General features: G+C 35.8%; 5 protein-coding genes across 5 annotated transcripts; 2 read left to right on the top strand and 3 right to left on the bottom strand.

Moving 5' to 3' along the window:
- Nucleotides 1-6419: 6419 nt before the first annotated feature.
- LOC142554279 (uncharacterized) lies at nt 6420-6957 on the bottom strand. The gene is made up of 2 exons (XM_075664962.1): nt 6940-6957; nt 6420-6827 (listed from the first exon to the last, which is right to left on the bottom strand). Exons 1-2 carry the CDS (start codon nt 6955-6957, stop codon nt 6420-6422), a joined length of 426 nt encoding a protein of 141 aa, XP_075521077.1.
- Nucleotides 6958-7948: 991 nt separating this feature from the next.
- LOC142552790 (3-hydroxy-3-methylglutaryl coenzyme A reductase 1-like) lies at nt 7949-11246 on the top strand. Its single transcript, XM_075662619.1, is given in 5 exon segments — nt 7949-8952; nt 9461-9642; nt 9940-10286; nt 10678-10887; nt 10889-11246. Coding segments are annotated over 5 exon segments (1689 nt in total). The 5' UTR covers nt 7949-8035; the 3' UTR covers nt 10922-11246.
- A 288-nt stretch (nt 11247-11534) lies between these two features.
- On the bottom strand, nt 11535-13788 carry LOC142554387 (cell division control protein 2 homolog D-like). The gene is made up of 8 exons (XM_075665058.1): nt 13483-13788; nt 12771-12912; nt 12588-12649; nt 12391-12502; nt 12208-12301; nt 12037-12106; nt 11821-11959; nt 11535-11725 (listed from the first exon to the last, which is right to left on the bottom strand). Exons 1-8 carry the CDS (start codon nt 13701-13703, stop codon nt 11633-11635), a joined length of 933 nt encoding a protein of 310 aa, XP_075521173.1. The 5' UTR covers nt 13704-13788; the 3' UTR covers nt 11535-11632.
- Nucleotides 13789-14456: 668 nt separating this feature from the next.
- On the bottom strand, nt 14457-15586 carry LOC142554386 (protein VACUOLELESS GAMETOPHYTES). Its single transcript, XM_075665056.1, has 2 exons — nt 15159-15586; nt 14457-15040 (listed from the first exon to the last, which is right to left on the bottom strand). Exons 1-2 carry the CDS (start codon nt 15481-15483, stop codon nt 14562-14564), a joined length of 804 nt encoding a protein of 267 aa, XP_075521171.1. The 5' UTR covers nt 15484-15586; the 3' UTR covers nt 14457-14561.
- A 2979-nt stretch (nt 15587-18565) lies between these two features.
- LOC142554278 (uncharacterized) lies at nt 18566-19132 on the top strand. Its single transcript, XM_075664961.1, has 2 exons — nt 18566-18673; nt 18776-19132. Exons 1-2 carry the CDS (start codon nt 18566-18568, stop codon nt 19130-19132), a joined length of 465 nt encoding a protein of 154 aa, XP_075521076.1.
- The last annotated feature ends 1560 nt before the right edge of the window (nt 19133-20692 follow it).

The raw sequence follows: 20692 nt of genomic DNA, 5'->3' as shown, positions 1-20692 counted from the left end.
GACGCATGTAGAAGTTTTTTACAAATATCTCTGTCAATATCCCCGTCCGTCATAAAATGGACAAAAAACGAAAAAAAAAGGTAAGTTATATGATTATAAATACAAATAGTAAAAATACAAAAAAAATTTAATAAGATCAAAAATAGAAAAAACATATAATCTCTATATTTAAATATATAAATTCATTATTAACATGATAAAAAAACATAATTTTTAATATTTTAAATAAATAATTTTTTCACGTGAAAAAACAAATTGAATAATATTAAAAATTGAATTATTAGGAATTAAGTGTAAGTGGGTGTACGAACCTTAGCATTTCAATCATAAACGTCTGATTTTTGCCTTGGGACGAGCAACGATACCGACTCCTAGTGGTTTGGTACAATGCCATTTAATTTTTGAGTTCTCAAATTTAATATTGTTGACACTGAGGGACATTCCTATTTTATGATATTTTTATATAAAATATTGAAATATTTTATTTGATTATATACAAAATCTAAATCTTCCATCTTACCGCATACAGATTCTAGAGGGAATGGGATAAAAGAGTCGCAACCGAAAGGGAAAAAAAAACGATATTCCAAAAAATATTAAAAATTAAGTGATATACATGAGTACGTGTTATGAAAAATCTACGTAATTAATATCCCGTCTATATGTATAATAAAAAATAATAATTTTGATATAAAAAATATTATTTTTCACTCAATAAACATATAGTGGTGTTTCCAGTGGCGGATGGGTGAGTAACGCGTAAGAACCTGTCATTGGGCGGAGAACAACAGCTGGAAACAACTTTTAATACCCAGTAGGTTGAGAATCCGCCCGAGGAGGGGCTTGCGTATGATTAGCTGGTTGGTGAGCATACAAACTTATTCATAATATACTAATGAAATTAACATTTTCGTCGAAAAAAATTAATAATTTTGAAATAAAAATCAATACAATTCATTAATCCGATCGAATCGGAAACTCGTCTCACAATTTTGCATTATGAGAAAGTGTCACATATAGTTTGTGTATTTATAAAAAAAAAAAAAGCTCGTGGAAAATATACTACTTTGAGTATCATGGAATTATTCCATTTATGGAGTTTGTATGCTTTAAATTTATTTTTTTTAAATGTTTTAATGTCTTGCCAATTTTAATGATAAAGACCTTGGGCTTGTTATAAACATTGGGTGCGACCCTTGAGACCGTGACTACGTGTCCTCACTGTTCATTATCATCCCAGGCCGAATTTGGTTTTAACATGGGCTCAGTGGTACGGGCCTATTAAGGGCCTAACAAAATCGTTATTTATACCTGGTCATGTCTGATGAAAAATAATTAAATTTATCAAAAACCGGAAAATATAAAATTAAAACTTAAATTTGAAAAAATAAGCTAAAAAATCAAAATAAATAAATAAAAGAAAAACATATCGAACTAAGTTGCAGTTTTCCTAAATTAAATGTGGAAAAGGGCATATAGCACTACAACTTTATTAAGAACTTGGGTACAACAAAAGTTTGCTGAATTTCGTTGGGTGAACCTATGTTACACTCATAATAAGATCTTTCGATTTTTCGATCGATCGATCATCTACTTGTAAAGTAAAAAACAAAAAAAAAAAAATTAATAGATCTCATATTTTTTATTTTCAAATTAAATAATCGATCAATATAATGATGTTATACAAAATAAAATAGGTCGATAAATCTATTTTCGGTACAAAGAATACTTATTTTCTTTTGTATAAAAACAAAAAACAGAGTGTTCTTTTGTTTTGTTGTGCAGTTTTGTGACAACAGTAATACAATAATTTTCTTCGATTTTCTGTACGTTAGTTGACACTGCTAATTTAGAGCTGTCACTCTCCATAATCAACACGTAACTCTTCGTATTATTATCAAAAAATTTGGTCGACCACGTGATTTTTGCAATAATATTATATTATATTTTATATATATAAAAGAATATGTATATTACTAACAATCGGTTACTGCTTGATATATTTCATACATTTGTAAACTACCGAATTGCTTTAAGAGTGATCGTAGCAAGAGAAATTCTTGTTAGAATAACAAATTTCTAACTATTTTGTAACTGAAAATTGATATTAGACATTGTCATGTGATCAATGAACATGTATTTCGTGATACGGTCTAACATATCTTTATTCGTGAGATGAATCAACCATGTTTGTATTTATAATAAAAATTAATAATATTTTTTATAAGTAACTCAGATAAAATATTCATATGACAAAAATGAACAATCAAATTGTCTAACAAAAAATGTTTGTATTGGTAAATAAGTCATGAGTTTTGTTAAACAGATAACCGCCATATGAGGGAAATGAAGAAACTTGTATTAGCTCTGTTAACCACCAAATGAGTCGTACAAGATCTTATATATACAAAGCAAGAAGCGTGTATGTAAGTGTGTAAACTCCTAGACTAATATGCGACTTTCACATATGGACCAGCATTACATGGGCCGACTATATATGGGCCAAGTATCAGTAACATATACCAACACGCCCCCTTCAAGCTTGGAACATGTTCTGGACACCAAGCTTGGACAATAGAAGATGATGTTGAGTAGCACCTAACCCTTTGGTGAAAAGATCAGCTAGCTGCTGGGAGGAAATCACATATGCGGTCTGAAAACAGCCTGCTTTAATCTTATCACGAATGAGGTGACAATCAATGTCGATGTGCTTCGTACGTTCGTGAAACATGGGATTTGCAGCAATGTGCAAAGCCGCATGATTATCACAGTATAACTTGGTAGGTTCGACGAACAATAACCCCATATCAGACAACAATCCTTGTATCCAAACTATCTCACATGAAGTGGTAGCCATGGCTCTATACTCAGCTTCGGCAGACGATCTTGAGACGGTGCTTTGTTTTTTGGTGCGCCATGATACAAGTGAATCACCCAATTTAATGCATAAACCTGTTAATGATCGACGTGTCATGGGGCATGAAGCCCGATCTGAATCACAGTAGGCAGATAATTTCAGGGCACTCTGAGCTGACAGAAAAATCCCCATGCCAGGAGATCCTTTGAGGTACTTGACAACTCGCATGGCAGCATCCATATGAGATTGTTTAGGAGCGTGCATGAACTGGCTCAATCTTTGAACTGCATAACATATATCAGGTCTAGTGATGGTTAGATATATCAGGCGTCCAACCAATCGTTTAAAGGAGTCTGGATCAGCTAGCAAACTGTCAGAGGCACTGGCCAATGTAGAAGGAAGTAAGATATCAAAGTCATGAGAGGTGAGCTTCTGATGTTGTTCAGTTGGGGTGTCAAAAGGTTTGGCTCCAAGAACTCCAGCATCTGCAAGAAGATCTAAAGCATATTTCCGTTGATTGAGGAGTATACCACTGGTGGAACGTGCTATTTCAATTCCCAAAAAATATTTCAACAGACCAAGATCTCGGAGCTCAAGTCTAGAGTGTAAGAATTTCTTCAATGCAGTAATTGCCTCCATATCATTACCAGTGATGACGATATCATCAACATAAACCACTAAAAGTGTGGTGACATGAGCATTATGATGAGTGAACAAGGAATGATCATGATGAGATTGCACAAATCCAGCTTCAATCATCACGGCAGCAAACTTTTGGTTCCATTGTCGGGAAGCTTGTTTAAGCCCATACAAGGATTTGCGGAGTCTACATACTTTGTTCTGATCTTGGACATGATAGCCGAGAGGTAGTTGCATAAAGATCTCTTCATCCAAGTCGCCTTGGAGAAAGGCATTGGCAACGTCCATTTGAAATAAACTCCAACCTCGGACGGCTGCTAGCTGAAGAGACAACGGATGATAGTAATTTTAGCAGTGGGAGAAAACGTGTCATGGAAATCAACCCCAGCTTGCTGTGTGTACCCCTTAGCAACTAGCCGTGCTTTGAATTTATCAACACTTCCATTGGGCAGGAGTTTCAGCTTATATACCCATCGACACCCTATCGGCTTGGCATAGGGAGGTAAATCAACGACATCCCATGTGTGGTTAGAATCGAGAGCTGCGAGTTCCAAATCCATTGCATGCTTCCACCTAAGATCCATGATTGCCTCTTTGTAAGATCGTGGTTCAGGAATGGAGGAAAGGGCAGTCAAAAAACTTCGATATGACTGAGAAAAATTTGAGTAATGGATATGATTAGAAATAGGATAGTGACAAGGGTTAGTGGAAGAGTGAGATAATGTGGGACATGAAAAATCTTTCGTCCAAATGGGCGGGTGAACAATTCGAGAAGATTTTCTCAAGGGAATTAAAGGTCCATCACCAGTGTCTGTGACAGGAATGGATGAAGAGGTGAGATCAGCAGAGGAAGTTTGATCTTCCAGTACAGAGGAATCTAAAAACAAGTTGGGTTTAGGAAATATAGGTTCAGGCCGAGACCTTACAACAAATGGAAAAGTAGATTCATGAAAAACAACATCTCTTGAGATGAAGATTCTTTTTGAGTCAAGATCTAACAATTTGTATCCCTTTTGAAGAGTGAAATAGCCTAGAAACACACAAGCTTTGGCTCTAGGAGAGAATTTATGAGAGGAATGCAAAGATGATGCATAACAAAGACAACCAAAGACCTTCAAATGTGTATAGGAAGGTGTCTTGCCAAAAATGACTTCAAAAGGAGTTTTGTTGGTGAGGAGGGGGCTGGGAGTACGGTTTATGAGATATACAGCAGTAAGGACACAATCTCCCCAAAAATGGAGGGGAACCGAGGAGTGAAAATATAGAGCTCGAGCCAAGTCAAGGATACGACGATGTTTCCTTTCCACTATTCCGTTTTGTTGAGGAGTATATGGGCAGGAGCTTTGATGTAAAATCCCAAGTGACAAAAATAACGATCCACACTCAACTTTAAAGAAATCAGAAGCATTATCGATTCGAATGGTTTTGACCTTGAGGGAGAATTGAGTGGTAACCATAACAAAAAATTGGCTTAAGAGTCTAAGGATGTCCAATTTGGATTGCATAAGATATGTCCATGTTCCCCTGGAAAAATCGTCCACTATGGTCAAAAAATATTTCTCCCCATTATATGTGGGTGTTCGAAATGGACCCCAAATATCCATATGTACGAGTTCAAACAAAGTAGAGGTTTTGGACAAACTAGCTTTAGGAAAACTCAATCTTGTTTGTTTTGATTTGGAGCAAATCCCACAATGAGACAAATCTATGTTCTTTGACAAAAAAGGTAACATCTGCATTCGAGTAAGAGACATATGCCCTAATCGTTGATGCCACAAGTCATGACTAACAGAGGTACATGAAATGAAAGTATTACATTGAGGGAGATTAAAGGCTATATGGTGTGCAACTTGTGAGGGTTGGGATGGTGCTGATGACAGGTAGTAAAGTCCATGTTGAGCCCTACCAATCCAAACTATCCTCCCACTTTTGCGGTCCTGAAATATACAGCAGTGAGAGTAGAATGTGACATAACAGTCATGGGATTTTGTGAACTTAGAAACGGAAAGGGGTTTGAAATGAAAGTTGGGAACATATAACACATCGTGAATGATAGTGTTGTTTAAAATATCCACGGATCCTTTAGCACTAACTAAGAGTTGAACCCATTTGGCAATCTCACGGAACTAGGGGAAGAACACAAAGATTTAGGACCACGCAGCAATGAAAAATTACCGGTCATATGCTCATTGGCCCCTGTATCAATGATCCAGAATGTAGAGGCAGGTCCATGAAATTATCCAGCCATGTTCACAACATTGGTGTCCGATGCCTGCAAAATTTTAGCATCATTAATGTTTGATGAGTGTAGGGTGGTACCTCCCAGTAGTTGCAATATCTCAGCATATTGTGCTGGGGTAAAACTGGAACCAGCTCCAGTAGTGATCTTTGGTGACACCTCATTGTCAATTCCAGCAACATTGTGGGCCATAGTTTTCATCTTAGGTTTGTCAAACTCTCGATTAAATCGTGGAGAGTTTCCTCTGCCCTGTTGTGGTTTGTACAACTTGTGGCCTGGAGGATATCCTATCAACTTAAAGCAATGAGCCTTAATATGCCCATTCCATCCACAATGTTCACATGTAAGCACTTCCCTTCGCCGCTCATCGCCTCGTCCCTGTCTTGCATAGAAAATTGAGGTAGGTTGATCTACTGAAGACAACATGCAATGATATTCCTCTTGAGAAAGCAAGGAAAATGCCTGGCTAACTGTTGGAAGAGGCGTCATCATCAATATTTGACTTCGAACATGCACATAGCTATCATTAAGACCCATCATAAACTGTAATAGACGATGTTGTTGATCATGTTCAACATACTTCCTTGCTGCAGCACATTCACATGACGGCATAATGACCAAGGAACTGTATTCATCCCACAATTGCTTGAGCTTACAAAAATACACTGAAATTGTGTTGTTTCCCTAAGTCAGCTTCCCAAGTTCTCGGTGAATAGAGAAAATTCTCGAACCATTCACTTTATCGAATTGGTCTTTCAAATCTGACCAAACAACAGAAGCATCGCTCGAATATACAATTCCACTGAAAATACTTTTTGAAACAGAATTCATAATCCAGGATAGAACCAAGGCATTGCATCTCTCCCACTGGTTCAACGTAATACTTCCTTCCGCTGGGCGTACGCATGTTCCATCAATGAATGCTATCTTATTCTTCGCACGAAGTGCAATTAACATAGCACGACTCCAAATGCCATAATTTTCAACCCCTGTCAATTGTTCACTAACAATAGTCATACCTGGAGCATCGGATGGGTGTAAGAACAGAGGATCGTTGAAGTTATTGGTGGCCATGGATCTATCCTGTAGAAGCTGGGAAAAAATGCAAGTATAAAATGAAACACTCAACGATCTCAATCGATTGAGTCTAAAATCAGCTGCGAACTAAGATCCGTGACGGAAACGAGCTTCGCGAACAAAAAACCAGCTGCTCTGATACCATGTTAAACATATAACCGCCATACGAGGGAAATGAAGAAACTTGTATTAGCTCTGTTAACCACCAAATGAGTCGTACAAGATGCTATATATACAAAGCAAGAAGCATGTATGTAAGTGTGTAAACTCCTAGACTAATATGCGACTTTCACATATGGACCAGCATTACATGGGCCGACTATATATGGGCCAAGTATCAGTAACATATACCAACAAGTTTTGTGCTCACAATTCCGGGCCTTTTGGTTAAAAAAATATTGATATTACTCGTTAGAAAACTGAATTTTGTGAGTGTGAATTACCTGAACACACCAAACAGATTTTATGAGTTTTATGCCCGCAATTTCCCCTCCTTTGGTTAATCGAAGGACTACTAAATAATTTGATCCACCAGCAATCCCATGTCGAGTAATGTTAATAAATAGTACATGATTTTGTAAATTTGTTATCGTATTTACATGATTTAATATCCCTAAGATAATCTGCTAAACTTGCCAGCATGTTAAACTTATCAAACTAATAATTTGTTTTTTTTTTAAAAAAAAACGGATAACATTTTTTTCCGAGAAGAATAAAAGATTTGATAAAATTGGGTATCATCTAGTCTCAAATATGATATCTGACAAGATATCAATATTTACGTACAGACAAAAATTTATATGAGACGGTTTTATTGGTCGTATTTTGTGATACAAATATCTTATTTGGGTTATCCACAAAAAATATTATTTTTTATGCTTAGATTATTATTTTTTATTATGAATATCGGTAGGGTTGACCCGTCTTACATATAAAGATAACTATCTGACAAAAAATTTATTCTTATATAATTTTATGAAGTTAGGAAACAATTTACCACATTTTTTTGTCAATTTATTTTAAATTTTTTATTTATTGTGAAAAGAAATTGAATGGAAAATAAATGAAGGCAACCCATGCAAATTTGAACAATAAAACTTTGAAGTTGGGTGTGTCTCCGCTATAAAAGGAAAGCCTCCTTCGTACCGACTCCATCGCTCCTCCCTTCTTCTCCATATCCATTCTCTCGTACTCTCTATAAACACTCCCTGTATTCCTCGAAAATGGACATTCGCCGGAGGCCCCTCAAATCATCCCGCACCTCCCGTTTCGCCGCTGCTTCCGGCGTCCATTCCGGTACCAAGGCATCGGACGCACTTCCGCTCCCTCTGTACCTCACCAACGCTGTGTTCTTCACGCTCTTTTTCTCGGTCGCATACTTTCTTCTGCACCGGTGGAGGGACAAGATCCTTAACTCCACTCCGCTGCACGTCCTCACGCTCTCCGAGCTCGCTGCTGTTTGCTCTCTCATTGCTTCTTTTATTTACCTTCTTGGGTTCTTCGGGATTGACTTCGTTCAGTCGTTTATTTCGCGGAACGAACTCGAAGCCAGCGAGGTCCGGGGGAGTATCGTTCTTCGAGAAGAATACTCGGATCGGGCCGACATTCAGTGCTCTGATTTCTCCATGGACCGTCCTGCGATCAAGCCGTTGTGTTCAGTAGAGGATGAGGATATTGTGAAATCCGTGGTTTCTGGAGAAACCCCGTCATATTCTCTTGAATCTAAGCTCGGAGATTGCTTCAAAGCAGCCCAAATCCGGAGAGAGGCGTTGCAGCGGCTGACCAGTAGGTCGTTGGACGGGCTGCCGTTGGAAGGTTTCGATTATGATTCGATTCTGGGGCAATGCTGCGAGATGCCGGTGGGCTATGTGCAGATTCCGGTCGGGATCGCGGGCCCACTGTTGCTGAATGAATGCGAGTACTTGGTGCCGATGGCTACTACAGAAGGTTGCTTGGTGGCGAGTACGAACAGAGGTTGCAAGGCGATATACGCATCTGGAGGTGCCACGTGTGTGCTTCTCCGTGATGGGATGACAAGAGCTCCGGTATTGAGGTTCCCGTCGGCGAAAAGGGCCGCGGAGTTGAAGTTTTTCTTGGAGGACCCTCTCAATTTCGATTCCTTGTCCGTTGTTTTTAATAAGTAAGCAAGCTTTTTTTCTTTGTTCATTCAGTCATTACTTCTTTCCCTTTTCTTTTTAATTTGTTGAATGATTTTGCATGTGAAATTTATTTGGTTTACTCAGCTCATAATGCGCTTGATTCGTCGGTATCTATCTAAGGACCGCTGTCATGTTACTGTCCTTCAATTTGTTTGGATCTGAAGTTTGATTTTTCACATTTGACTTTGTGTTATTTTTATGGAAACGATTTACATAAATGTAATTCCTTGCTAATTGCCATATGTGTTATCCAATGGTTGGCTGTATAAAGAGCAAAGATTGAACGGTCAAATTGGTTCATTCTGAGTCTCACTAAGTTTGCTTTGCTGATATTGTATTCATTTTCTTGAGTTAGTTATCCTTTTGGACGCTTAACATCGAAACCATGCTTTATTAATTTGCTCTTGTTTGATATGGTTATATGCATCAAATTCGATTCTGTTATTGGAAAGGTATCTCCTTTTCAATAAATTCTCTATGCTGGAACAGGTCAAGTAGATTTGCAAAACTCCTTAGAATACAATGTGCGATTGCCGGGAAAAATCTCTACATTAGATTTAGCTGCAGCACAGGTGATGCCATGGGGATGAACATGGTTTCGAAAGGTGTTCAGAATGTCTTAGACTTCCTTCAAAATGATTTTCCTGATATGGATGTTATTGGGATTTCTGGTGAGTAAATTTGACAAATGAAATTTAAAGCTACGTTATTTCATTCCCTTGAACACTGCTTCTTGTTCCACAGTTTGTGTATTAGGAAAACGTGAAAAAAACCCATGAAATCTATGTTTTTTTCCTTTCGTTTATAGCATCTCTTGTCCTGTGTATTAATTTCTCATGTCTAATATGGTGCTTCTAATTTCACGGGACAAACTTATCTGCAGCGGTAGTTTATAATCATGATGATATGATCATATATGAAACTATTGGTGACACTTTCACTGAACTTGATTTGTCTTTTTGGCCAAGGAAATTTTTGTTCCGATAAGAAACCTGCTGCAGTAAATTGGATTGAAGGCCGCGGAAAATCAGTTGTCTGCGAGTCTGTAATAAAAGGAGACGTGGTGGCAAAGGTATTGAAAACTACAGTGCCTGCTCTAGTTGAGCTAAACATGCTCAAGAACCTTACGGGCTCTGCCATTGCTGGTGCTCTTGGTGGTTTCAACGCACATGCAGCTAATATTGTTTCGGCAGTTTTTATAGCCACGGGGCAGGATCCAGCTCAAAATATTGAAAGTTCTCATTGCATTACAATGATGGAGGCTGTTAACAATGAGGATGATCTTCATGTTTCTGTAACCATGCCATCCATTGAGGTATTAACACCTCTTTATAAGCAACATTACGCCATTCGTTACATGTGTGGCCTCACAGCAAATTAGATTTTTTTGGTTTTGGCTCCTGTCTTGTGTGTAAAGCCTAACATTGATTCTCTTGTTTGGGAACCTCCAATTTAGTACAATATCTGACAAAAACTTTAGACTGCCGCCTTTTAATTTGTCAGGTAGGAATTGGTTAACGACTGCATCTTTAGTAGTTAGCGTGATATTAGTGACTTAAGTTTGAAGTGCTCTCCCACCTTCTGGGTTATTTTTTTGGATTCCTCTTTTGCTATGAACAGAGAATTTCCTTTTAACCCAAAATTTCATTCAAGTGGCAAATTCTATTCATCAATCCCCAAGAAGTTTGACTCGCACTTCTTTTCAGGTTGGCACCGTAGGTGGCGGAACTCAATTAGCATCACAATCGGCTTGTCTCAACTTGCTTGGTGTTAAGGGAGCCAGACACGAAGCCCCCGGTGCAAATTCTCGGCTCCTAGCCACCATAGTTGCCGGTGCAGTCTTAGCAGGAGAGCTTTCTCTAATGTCAGCCATTGCCGCTGGCCAGCTAGTTAAAAGTCACATGAAATATAACCGATTCTAGCAAGGACATCACTAAAATTGGCTCATAGTGCTGTCCCCCGAACGGCCCTTTTCAGTGTAGCTGTAGTAATTCAGTATTTTTGCAGTTGTGATGAAGATCAGGTCTACGAAGAATGAGGGGACAAGCAAATGATTAAAATCATACTGTTTACGCTAATTTTAGCGAATATTCAAAATCTGTAAGTTAATATTGTCAGGTATTGTTTGAAATTTAGTGTGACGCCTTAATAGTCCTTGTGCTTATGTACTGGATATTGAACGTTGTGGTAGGTTGTAAACTTTGTATGAATAGGAGGAAGCACAGTATATATTTTTTTAAATGTATGTTTTCTATGTAATTGATTTTTTGCAGCACCACTCAGCCTCAATCATTTTGCACTTTTGATATATATATGGCTAACTTCACTTATTCTTTCGACGTATTTTTCATCATTAGGCGGGCAGGGAAGATCCTCGAAAGTCGAATCCGGACGAGGGAAATTTATTTTTTATTGTTTTTGAAAAATAGATGAAAACTTCAGTTTCCCCTTTGAAGATTATTTGCAAGCCTTGACAAAATAAAAAGAATCCTCATCTGAAACCACGAAGACCAACTAACTAAATTCTTTGATTAGAATGTAAATTTGAATCTTCATACTGGTTAAGCAATTTGATAATAAATCCATAAGTCGATTACATGGATAATACATGCTCGAGTCGAGCAGTAAATGACTTAAATTCATAGGTTTTTTTAAGTGCCTTTAGAGACGAGACTTGTCAAGATCATCGAAGTAAGGGTGTTCCATAGCTTTCTTGGCTGAAATTCTCTTAGCTGGTTCGTAGCGCAGCATTTCCTGCGATTAGGTAAGAACCATGAAAAAAGCTGATCCTGGAAGACATTTTTTTAAAAGCAATATTTGATTGTGAGGACGAGTTTAATAAAGCTTACGGATAAGAGGTGTAGTCCATCCGCATCCAGCTCCTTAACCACTGATGACAGTGGCAGTGCACTCCACTGTGGATATTCATGCCAGTTCACAAGCTTGCTCACACCAGGCCACACTTTTTCGTTCGGGGTACCCAACAATCTGTTTCATAATTTAGATCCAATAAGAACTTAAGTGCAGCCAAAATCGAACATCGAACTTTTTTTGGTCTATCAAACCTGAATATGTGTAGAAGCTGTTGAAGCTCAGAGTCTCCAGCAAAGAGAGCTTGGTTTGTCACCAACTCAGCTGAATACAAGTAGTAAACAGAAGAAGTTACTCTAATGTTCTCGTTGGATAACTTATTTACGAGATGCAATCTTGTATAAGGAGAATTATAAGATCTATACCAAATATGCAGGCAACAGACCAGATGTCCACTGCAGGTGAGTAATGTGTAGCACCCAGAAGCACCTCTGGAGCTCTGTACCAGAGGGTCAATATCTGGAAGAAGCACGTGAAATAACGCGCGTTAAAACACATGTCAGGCCAGTAATCGGATTCGGTAATTGCTATCTAGTCATGAATGTTACCTCATGAGTATACTTCTTTATGGGTACTGTATACGATCTGGCTAATCCAAGATCAGCTATTTTAAGTGTCATTGTCTTGGGATCCATCAAAATATTGTGCGGCTTAAGATCCCTACATAATTGAAATGGTGAACCTTGTGATAAAATAGAAAATCTAAGAACTGAGATATAAATATGATGAAAAGACCGTGGATTACCTGTGTAAAACACCATGACCATGGCAAAAAGCAACTCCCTTACAAAGCTGATACATCAAGCTCTGCGTACAAATTACAATAGATTCAAGACATAAATAAGTATATCATCATCAAGAAATATATAAGTATAACATCATCAATACAACGAAGAAAAATTCCCTCGAGTTAAGAAGCTGTGAATACCTTCACTGTTGCAGGTGGGATATGTCCTCCGGTTTGACGAAAGCTCCGGATGTATTTCTTAAGGTCAGTATCCATGTACTCGAACACCAAATAAAGAACTGTCTTTCCTTCCTTATTCTGGCCTTGTTTCACATCCATCATTCTGCATTAATTTATTTAAATGGAAATTTGTGAAATGATTTATAGACAGAGTATATAGTTAATATTTGTCTTGATGAAATGAAATTCAGCAAATAAACGAACAACTGAATAAACAATAAATAAGTAGAAAATTAGCAAAGTTCAGCCTAACCCAGGGCATTTACATGACTAATTATTTGTAAATTACTCGAGGCTTGAGGATTAAACTAGAGTAATGAACAACAAAAACAAACAGAGATAATTTAAAGATAATCATAAATAAATCTCAAGAAACCGAAACAAAATCAGGAATTTGGACCCATAAACAGAACGTTTACCTATTCTCGAGTCTGAAAGAGAAAAGGGGGGGAAAAAAGAAAGTAAACCCAACACTAAATTCCCTGAAATCGAACTTTAAAAACGTTTCAAAATCTCAAGACTGGGCGCAGAAGAGAACCAAGAAACCGCAAGTTTTGCACAAAAAATAAAGAAAACGAATAGGGTTCCAAATTACGAAACCCTAAATAACATAAATCCACATTAAAAAGGGGGTGAATAAAACGTAGTGTTAAGTGCTGTACATATAAATCACCTGACGACATGGGGATCTCTGGAGAGCATACGCAACAATGATACCTCTCTGAGAGTGGTAGGGGGCACTCCCTCTTCATCTTCATGAAGACGGGTCTTCTTCAAAGCCACAATCTTCCCAGTGGCTTTCTCTCTCGCTCTGTACACTTTACCGTACGTTCCTTCTCCAACTTTCTCCAGTTTCTCGAATGCTTCCATTGCAGATTTCGCTTTCTCCTCCATTTCTCCAAAGAAACTGCTTACGAAAATGGGATATGTCGCAGAATTGAGGAACTTGTTTCTGTTTGGAGCCGCGGAGCCGTTTGGAATTGTATATTCGTTCGTTCCGCAACGGTAACATTTTTTAAACTCAAAATGGCATATTCAAATTCCATAATTAGCCCCGACTAACAGAGATTCAAAAATAGATGCAAATATGGGTCATATATATTTTATCCATGCAATCAAATTATTAGAGATTAAATCGATTTTAGAATAATTAAATAGTTTAAATTATGTTAAAAATCGAACAAAGCATATCGAAGAAATCAGATCGAATGGCTTTTTTGCTCTATTTTTGTATTTGTTAATTTTGTAATAAAAATAAATAAGTAAATTTCAACCAAAAAAGAAAATTTTGATTCGAAAATTGCCATCAGAATCATAAAAATGAACTTGAAATTCTTATGCCATGTTAATTTTTTTTTTAATTAAAAAAATCATTTTTTAATACATTATCACTATATGTAAACATATCCTCAATTAAAAATTAACCAATGAAGGGGCACACATTTACGTATAATTTCGTGGAGACGTTTTCATGAATCTTTATACGTGAGACGGTCAATCCTACCGATATTTACAATAAAAAGTAATATTTTTAGAATAAAAAGTAATATTTTTCATGCATGACATAAATAAGAGATCTGTCTCACAAAATACTACCCGTGAGACCGTCTCACGTAAGTTTTTATCAATTTCTTGAAACAAGTATTCCGTTTAGAGGAATTATTACAAAACCTACTTTGAATTAAATTTGGGTCCATACAAAATATAGACTTGTAAAAATTTATTTAACAGCAAATCGATATCGAGAGATTATTATTCTCTTATCCTTCTATTGCGGCTACACCTAGCTCTTGCAATATTTTGAACGAGTACCTCTCCCACGCCCTCTCCCAACCCCTCAATAAGCCCTCCTATAAACTCGATAACAACTTGCGATGCGAGACGAGCAGCAGCACCGAGCACACTCGGCTTCTCGGGAGCCGTGATCCCGTTAGCATGGAGGCCATTCACGAGTGTTTTGGCGCACACCGCATGGAGATGGTATTCGCATACGGTACAACGATACATCCGTCCCGACCTTTTCAATTTCTTGCACTCGCCACAGGTCATGTCGCCGGCTGTGTTCGATGGTGGTAGCAGTTTCAAGGGGTGTGGATGGATTGGGAAGTTGATATGAGTTGAGAGGAGGGCGCAGCAAGGATGCATTTGGAAGCTACATGCCCGGCATCTGTAGGTAAACCCTTTGGAAGACTTGCCACAAATATCACATCTTGGCCATGGCATTATTCCGCCTTTTGCAATTTATATCATAAAAAGATCCAATTTATATACAAATAATCCAAATGTAGGATCAAAGATATGAGGCAAAACCTGACAGACACTTAATTAAATAGTTGACAGTATTCGTACCCTGTTTAGGTTTAGGGTGGAAAATGAGTTGGTGTTGGGCGTGTAGTGGATGATTCATCAGCAGTGGAGCCGAGTTAGCACAAAACTGGTGCAGCTGGAAATCGCACTGCTGACACGCGAACCTCTTGCCGGCTCCATACTCCTTGCAGCCGGCGCAAGTGAACAGATCAGGCGAGGTTACCTCCGTCAAGGGGTGTTTGGAGTGGATCAAATGCGTGATCTCTTCGCCCAGAATAGGCGGTGGAGGAGGCGGCACGGAATTTTCCGTCACCTGAGAGTTAAAGGCGGCGAGCATTTGATTCAAGGAAGAAGAAGATCTTCTCATTGGAAATTTCTTGATGATGATATATGAGATTTTTCGAAAGATTATATTTTTCACACCAAATTGTTGCTTCAAGAGAATGATCGATGGTGCAAGTTTTTCTTTGGAGGGAATATTATTTATGCTGCCTTGGAGAGAGGACACAGTGATCATCATACCAAGTGCATGTAAATCGTAAGATTATTTATTTATTTATTTATTTTTCTTTTTACATTTTGCATGTATATCAGTATATGTAAGATATTATGTATTTAATTTGAAAACAAATTTTTTTTTTTGAAACAATTTCTTGACCGAACGGGCCAATCTCATAGAATTTTTATAGTACGATATTTCCATATTATAGTTAAGATATTATCCGATTATGTCAAAAGATATGATTGCGGGTTCATTTTAAAAAATAAAAAAAATTAAATGAATAAAAAATTGGGTCATTAAGATAGGAAATTAATTTGGCATTTACCCTTCACGAATTGTGTAACTCGAGGTTATAACTTGTTTAAAATTTTCTTTTCTTTTTGACTTGTAATGTATTATTGGGAATATCTTTATTATGGTGCGCTTGTAAGAAACCATCAATGCTTTAAAAATATAAAGCCTGCCAAAGCATTTAAATCGAACATTATAAATTAAAGCTTGCTTAGTTGTAATTTTATTTTGAATTTAATTATCTCAATTCAATTCAATTCAAATAATACATACATATAATAATATGAATATTTTAAAATAATATCGGGAACAATAATTGTCTAATTTAAATCATATATAATCAGTTCGACGTTTGGGGTAAATGAATCATATTAGGATTATATTCTTTTCTGGAAAAGAATTTCAAATTGGATTCAAAACTAAAAGTGAATAAGAAAATTTTAATATTTTATTTTATTAAATAACATGTTAAATTTTATAGTACTAGTAATAAATTTGAAAAGACAAGCATTTTATTAGGCATCACTAAATGGACTAAATATTTTGTTACTTTTGACCAAATTAAATCATTGTGTTTTACATATTTTTAATGCTTAATTATCTTGTTTAAATGTCGGGTGACCTTCATCTTTAGTGCACTTCAATTCAACGTCTGTGGACCATTATTATGTATTAAAAATTTCAATTTTGTAGACTTAACTAAGGATGAAAAGAACCCAAAATATCTTTAGGAGATTGCAAATATACGGGTTCTTATTCCAAACACAGAGTGGAGGCCAGAGAAAATTTTGCAGCCTTTTTTTTTTATGATGTTTAAAGCTTAAAGATTCATCAAATATTGAGGCCGAGATATTTGCAATGAGTAGGTCTTTTGTGAAACGGTCGCACGAATCTTTATCTGTGAGACGAGTCAATCCTACCGATATTCACCATAAAAGTAATACTCTTAGCATAAAAAGTAATACTTTTCATGAATGACCCAAATAAAGATTCGTCTCACAAAATACGACTCGTAAGAACGTCTCACACAATTTTTTGTTTTTTGCAATTTCTCATTTCTTTCTACGGCTTGAGCTGTAAAGCGAGCAAACTGCATTCATCCTTCTTTTTAAAAAAACGAAACGTGTAAAATTAATTATTTTTAAAACTTCGTATTTGTAAACATAAGGAATAAATCTCTTACAAATATTGAAGTAAGGGTTTTTAATTATTTTAAAATGAAAGATTATTAGTCTGTTACAATTTATTTTCTTTAAAGTGATTGAAAATAATAAAAATATATGAAATTAATTTATAAAAAATATTATATTAATTTATCATTATCACTATTCAAGAATTATACATTATCACACCTTTGAGGAGGGATATTTAATCACACAAATAACATAATTAGTGAGGGCTTTCAATCATAATCAAGGGCCTCCATGCCAAATTAAAAATGATCCAAACATGAGATAAGAAATTATTATTTAATAATCATTCTCTTATCATGGCTGTCAAACATAGGATAGATGGTTCGTCTCTTTGTTAAAACTTATAAAAAAAATAACTTAAAAATTCGATAGAAAATTATGAAAGATTTTTTAAAAAGTGTGCTTGGTAAAAAAAACTTGAAGTTTATTTTAAGATAAAGTATAGAAGGGATAAAATAAAATTTTTTTAAAAAAAAAAATAAGAAGAAGAGAGATTTACGAGCTACGTCGTCTAGCTACGCGGACTTATCCACTATATTATATAATAGAGCAGATATCTTGTGAGACGATCTCATGGATCTTTATCTGTGAGACGAGTTAACACTACCGATATCCACAATAATTAAAAAGCAATACTTTAGTGTGAAAAGTAATATTTTTTCATGGATGATCTAAATAAGAGATCTGTCTCACACAAGTTTTTGTCGATATAATAATATTCCTTAATTCATAACCAAGAAAAGATTAGGTCATATATTTTATTACAAACATGTCATTCCTTAGATCACAACCAAGAAAAATTCAACCAAATGTTTGGTAACTCACGACCTGTAACAACATATTATTTTTAAATATCATTTTTTTCACTGTCGTGATGATTAGATAGATGTTTTACTGTATCATTAGTTTTATAAACACAAACAAAATAAAAGTATATAATCACTATGTCGTGTCGTTGTTCCAAATATATGACGAGTATTGTAATCGAATCAAATCCGAATAAAACTACTGAAAAATTGAAGCCTCTAATTAGATGTATGCGAAATGAAATATTTTATATCACTCGGAAGACGAATAATCATTCAAAATATATTTACTTAATATATTATAATAATAAAACATTAAATATCGCGAGTAACGATCTCAAATATCATAACTTGAACTTAAATTCGGAAAATCTTTAAATATATTTGAGTTAATTAAGCAAGAATTCAATAATTTTGAATATATATCAAATATTTTTTAAAGCAACTTAATTCTTTCGTTTGCTGGAAAATTCAACGCAATCTCCGAGATGTTATCGCTTAGTCATCTCTGTTTATATAATACAATCTTATGGTCAAATTTGAGTCGAGTTCCTCCACTCTCTCGCGACCCTCCATACAAATATATACCGCCTCCGCCACCGCCTTTTCCCCAACTCCACCGCCATTTGTCTTTGCAAAATCCTTCGATATTCGTTAATGGGTGCTTGTTTCTCAGCCCAATCCGTCGATCAGAAGCCATCCGCTAATGTCGTCTCCATCGATGGACAATTTCGCCAGTATTCTCTTCCTGTTACAGCTTCTCAGGTTCTCCGGTTCGAGTCTTCTTCCCCGGACTCAATCTTCCTATGCGATTCCGATTCCTTATGTTTCGATGATTTTATCCCCCCTCTCGACGGAGAGCTGTAGCTCGATCCGGATCAGATCTACTTCGTGTTGTCGATGAATAAGCTTAAGTATCGGCTGGCTGCCTCCGAAATGGCGGCTTTGGCCGTGAAGGCCAGCATTGCTCTTGACAAGGTTAACATACGCAGACGGAGGAGCAAGGCGAGGATTTCTCCTGTCCTGGTGGCGGAGGAGCATCCGCAGGCGAATTATCAGATTCAGAACAAGGTTTCTTTCGATTCTCCGCTAGGGGTAATTTCTAGATCCGGTTCAACGAGGAAGATGCATAGATTCTCTTCCCGACGAGCTAAATTGGCCGTCCGATCGTTCAGAATCAGGCTCTCCACCATTTACGAAGGATCTGTGCTCCACGCCGATTGAAGAAAGTTGGAAATGGCACGCAAATCAAATCATGCATGCATACATCAGTACTAACTGCTCAAGCAAGCCGATTATCAACTAGAGAATTTTGCTTTAATTCTTTCGAAAATGATTACGAGATTCATTATGAAAGTACACGAAATTAATCCCTCGTCGATCGGTTCTGTCAATTGATTCCTGGGCCCGTGTTCTCGGAGGATCTCATGATTCGTGGGAAATATTTCCAGCATTTCATAGTAATGTACGCAAATTTTTGCATAAATCCCAACTGGGCTGTGATGATTTTTATCCAGATAATCTTCTGAGAATAATTAATATTAATATATTCGTAATTAAGCATGTGATTCGCATATCTTCTTATATTATTAATAATATGTTATAGACACACTCACATCGCATATACTCTTCTTTTCAAAATTCTTGATGAAATCTGTACACTCATGATGCTGATCTAATATCGACAAGCAAAAACTAGGAGTTGAATTGACTCAAAATCTATTACGTCTCCACATGATTGTTTGTGAACATAAAAAAAAAGTGATTCTTGATTTTGAGTTTTTTTTTTTTAAAAAAATGAAAAATCAATTTTGTGTTTTTAAACTCATATTTTGTATCTGCTTCTTTTTTAATTTAATTTAAATCGATACAAAATATTAAAAATATGATATTCGATTTAATAACTTTATTAATATCAGTATTTGTTACACATGTCTTGGTGATTAAAAATAATGTATTAAAATCATATCTGAACATTGATTAGTTAAATATCATATTTTTCATGTTTTATATCGATTTTCATCTGAAAAAACAAAAGTGTCATTAATACAAATAAATTTTTTTATACGTATATGGTTACTCAAAAATCATATATATTTTTACAAGATATGAAACAATTGATACTCAAATATCATATATTAATACTAAAATTTTAATGTTTTGTACTAATTTTCATCCGATAAAATATATGTAAACTCGGGGAGTGCAAACACATTTTTATGTAAACTCGGGGAGTGCAAACACATTTTGTTGTGCATCAGGGAGTCCAAACATATAATTTCTGACAATGGCTGGATGCAAATTTGAGTATGTTATTGTGAGATTCTCTACGTGTCAACTATGATCATATTTACAATAAAAAGTAATATTTTTTTTATAAAAAATAATATTTTTCATCGTTGACCCAAATAAGAAATACACGTCACAAATTTTTTGTACAAATTTAATTGGGTGTGAGAATTTATAACATAAATATCTTTGAACAAAATTGAAAGGTCAAAAACATGAAAAATTACATTTAAATAAAATGGGATATTTGCAATACACAATATGTAACTTAAGTGAATATTAAATAATATAGAAGCATATCCGAGTGAGATTTTCTAAATAAATATAGAATTTAAAATAAGTTATCACAATAAGTTAAACGAAGATCTATCTCCCTGACCTTCAAAACAATAAAATTATTATTAAAAAAACAATAAAATTATTCCTTTAAAAAAAACTAAAATTATTCAAAAATAAAATAAAATAAAAAATTAATGAATGAATTGATATAAAAAT

Source organism: Primulina tabacum, chromosome 8 (genome assembly GCF_025594145.1).
Source record: "Primulina tabacum isolate GXHZ01 chromosome 8, ASM2559414v2, whole genome shotgun sequence".
Taxonomy (NCBI): domain Eukaryota; kingdom Viridiplantae; phylum Streptophyta; class Magnoliopsida; order Lamiales; family Gesneriaceae; genus Primulina; species Primulina tabacum.
This window is presented reverse-complemented; position numbering and strand designations above follow the sequence as displayed.

What these genes read in the sequence shown, in the direction of transcription:
- LOC142554387 (XM_075665058.1), bottom strand. Translation starts at nt 13,703, where the DNA reads ATGGAGGAGAAAGCGAAATCTGCAATGGAAGCATTCGAGAAACTGGAG. An exon ending in AGAGATCCCCATGTCGTCAG is followed by an intron (nt 12,913 to 13,482) that starts GTGATTTATATG and finishes AAATTAATGCAG; the next exon opens with AATGATGGATGTGAAACAAG. An exon ending in CAGCTTCTACACATATTCAG is followed by an intron (nt 11,960 to 12,036) that starts GTTTGATAGACC and finishes ATTATGAAACAG; the next exon opens with ATTGTTGGGTACCCCGAACG.
- LOC142554386 (XM_075665056.1), bottom strand. Translation starts at nt 15,483, where the DNA reads ATGAGAAGATCTTCTTCTTCCTTGAATCAAATGCTCGCCGCCTTTAAC. An exon ending in CCACCCTAAACCTAAACAGG is followed by an intron (nt 15,041 to 15,158) that starts GTACGAATACTG and finishes AAATTGCAAAAG; the next exon opens with GCGGAATAATGCCATGGCCA.
- LOC142554278 (XM_075664961.1), top strand. Translation starts at nt 18,566, where the DNA reads ATGGGTGCTTGTTTCTCAGCCCAATCCGTCGATCAGAAGCCATCCGCT. An exon ending in TTCCTGTTACAGCTTCTCAG is followed by an intron (nt 18,674 to 18,775) that starts GTTCTCCGGTTC and finishes GGAGAGCTGTAG; the next exon opens with CTCGATCCGGATCAGATCTA.